This window comes from Diaphorina citri, unplaced genomic scaffold (genome assembly GCF_000475195.1).
Source record: "Diaphorina citri unplaced genomic scaffold, Diaci psyllid genome assembly version 1.1 scaffold24698, whole genome shotgun sequence".
Taxonomy (NCBI): domain Eukaryota; kingdom Metazoa; phylum Arthropoda; class Insecta; order Hemiptera; family Psyllidae; genus Diaphorina; species Diaphorina citri.
This window is the reverse complement of record NW_007402039.1, coordinates 1-2238: the sequence shown is the minus strand read 5'-3', so window position 1 is coordinate 2238 and position 2238 is coordinate 1. Positions and strand designations below refer to the sequence as shown.

General features: G+C 36.8%; 1 protein-coding gene across 1 annotated transcript; it reads right to left on the bottom strand.

Moving 5' to 3' along the window:
• Positions 1–509: 509 nt before the first annotated feature.
• Positions 510–2232, bottom strand: LOC103523496. Its single transcript, XM_008488535.3, has 2 exons — positions 2098–2232; positions 510–2008 (listed from the first exon to the last, which is right to left on the bottom strand). Exons 1-2 carry the CDS (start codon positions 2098–2100, stop codon positions 1337–1339), a joined length of 675 nt encoding a protein of 224 aa, XP_008486757.1. The 5' UTR covers positions 2101–2232; the 3' UTR covers positions 510–1336.
• Between the last annotated feature and the right edge of the window lie 6 nt (positions 2233–2238).

The following is a 2238-nucleotide window of genomic DNA, read 5'->3' as shown; positions in this document are numbered from 1 at the left end:
TCCTATTATAAACAATCTATAACCTATCTGTAACAACTAAATATCTCTAACTCCTATTATAAACAATCTATAACCTATCTGTAACAACTAAATATCTCTAACTCCTATTATAAACAATCTATAACCTATCTGTAACAACTAAATATCTCTAACTCCTATTATAAACAATCTATAACCTATCTGTAACAACTAAATATCTCTAACTCCTATTATAAACAATCTATAACCTATCTGTAACAACTAAATATCTCTAACTCCTATTATAAACAATCTATAACCTATCTGTAACAACTAAATATCTCTAACTCCTATTATAAACAATCTATAACCTATCTGTAACAACTAAATATCTCTAACTCCTATTATAAACAATCTATAACCTATCTGTAACAACTAAATATCTCTAACTAACAAATCTACCATCAATAACTCTACCTATCTCTAACAAAACCTACCTCTGACAACTACCTATCTCTAATAAACAATTAAACCATTCTTTCAATAATAAACACATCTACCATCAGTAAATCTAGGTACTTATCCCTTACTTAGATAGTGACAGATAAATCTGTCATCCAGAACCTCTGCAGGGAGAGGAGACGGTACTGTCTATCTAGTATTTTAACCTCCAAGACTCTGCCTATCTGGTAGCAAATCTGCCTATCTCTGCCTTTCTGGTCTGCTATGTAGGTATTCTTTAACAGTAGGCGTAGACATTACTAACTGTGGGGAGTCCAGTGGGTACCTTGAAATGAGCAGAGAGAGGGGGGCCATTCTGTGAAAATGTACTCCTGAAGTACATACGGAAGGAGCCTTTCTCTTTATCTGTAGTGTTGTGTCAGTGTGGGCCCTATTGTAGTGTCATACTTATAACCTACTGTTTCAAAATACTGTCTTCATCGATTGAACTTCATACATCAGACTTGCGTTCACCTATACATAATATGTTTACATTCCTCTTCCAAGCTAGATCAGCATTTTTAGTCCATCATATCTGTCCAACCTTCAATATATTGTATTGTTAGTCAGCACTTATCATTCTGTCATGACCATGACAATAAAGTACAGTTACTGTCACCCTTCTTTGTTTACATTGTCATACATTCTTCGTCATGTTCTTCTTTCCTCATGCTAAATGTAAACATCGGTTTATGGGTCACAGACATACTCAACACAGCAAAACCTATACACTTCACATAGATACTCAACTCACTACACAGCAAACCTACACAGTACACATACATAGATAACTCATTACACAGCATACCTCGCTGGTGCACACGACACACAAATACATACACACACACGTACACATACACACGCACACGTACACCGCCTACTCTTTGCTCCAAGGAAGATTGTAGGGTTGAAGTCCTCTTTTCTTCCTCATTCCCACGCTTGAAGACCTGTTTACCAGTGTGCTTAAAAGACTGTAGAAATCCTCCAGTTCTTTCTCGTCTTGGTATAAAGTCTCGAGCATCTCTGCTTCTTCTTTTTCAAGTTTAGCCACTTCCTCCATGAACTCATCGAATGCTTTGTCAACATCTTTTAACGCGTCGCTTTGCGTTCCGTTCCAGACGCTCTGAAACTTGTCATCAGGTTCAAGCAGTATTAGTTCAATGTCGAACCATTTTATCTCAGTATTGTTTGTGTTGTTGAGCAAATCTTCAATTTCCATGTTGGTTTCATTGTTAGGTGTATTTCCATCGGGCAACGCAAAAGGATTCAGAATTTCGAACCAGTACCAACCCGAATCATTGGTATTCAAACGAGAGTTTTTGTTATCCAATCCATCACGATTTGTTTTCATGAATTTTTTAGTGTTGGGATCTAGGTTGTCAATTTCAGCGAAAAATGAGCCAAACAGGGAGTCTATAAGTGATGATTTTTTTGCAGACATATCGCTTTCCTTAATTAGATCAGTTCCTTTGTCCGCTGCTTTTCCATTTTCGACTTCGGCCAGTTCCTTTCCTTTGTCGAGAATTTCAATCCAATCTTCCAATGAGACCATATCTTGGTTTGAATCTGTGTCATCTCTTGCGATTATTTTGGATTTTTTCCTTTGTCGAGAATTTCAATCCAATCTTCCAATGAGACCATATCTTGGTTTGAATCTGTGTCATCTCTTGCGATTATTTTGGATTTATCCACAGGATTTTTAATGGCTTGTTCAGCCGTGTTTTGAACACCGTTTTCAGTAAGTTTTGTACCATCGTCGCCATTTGTTTGTACGGAAAA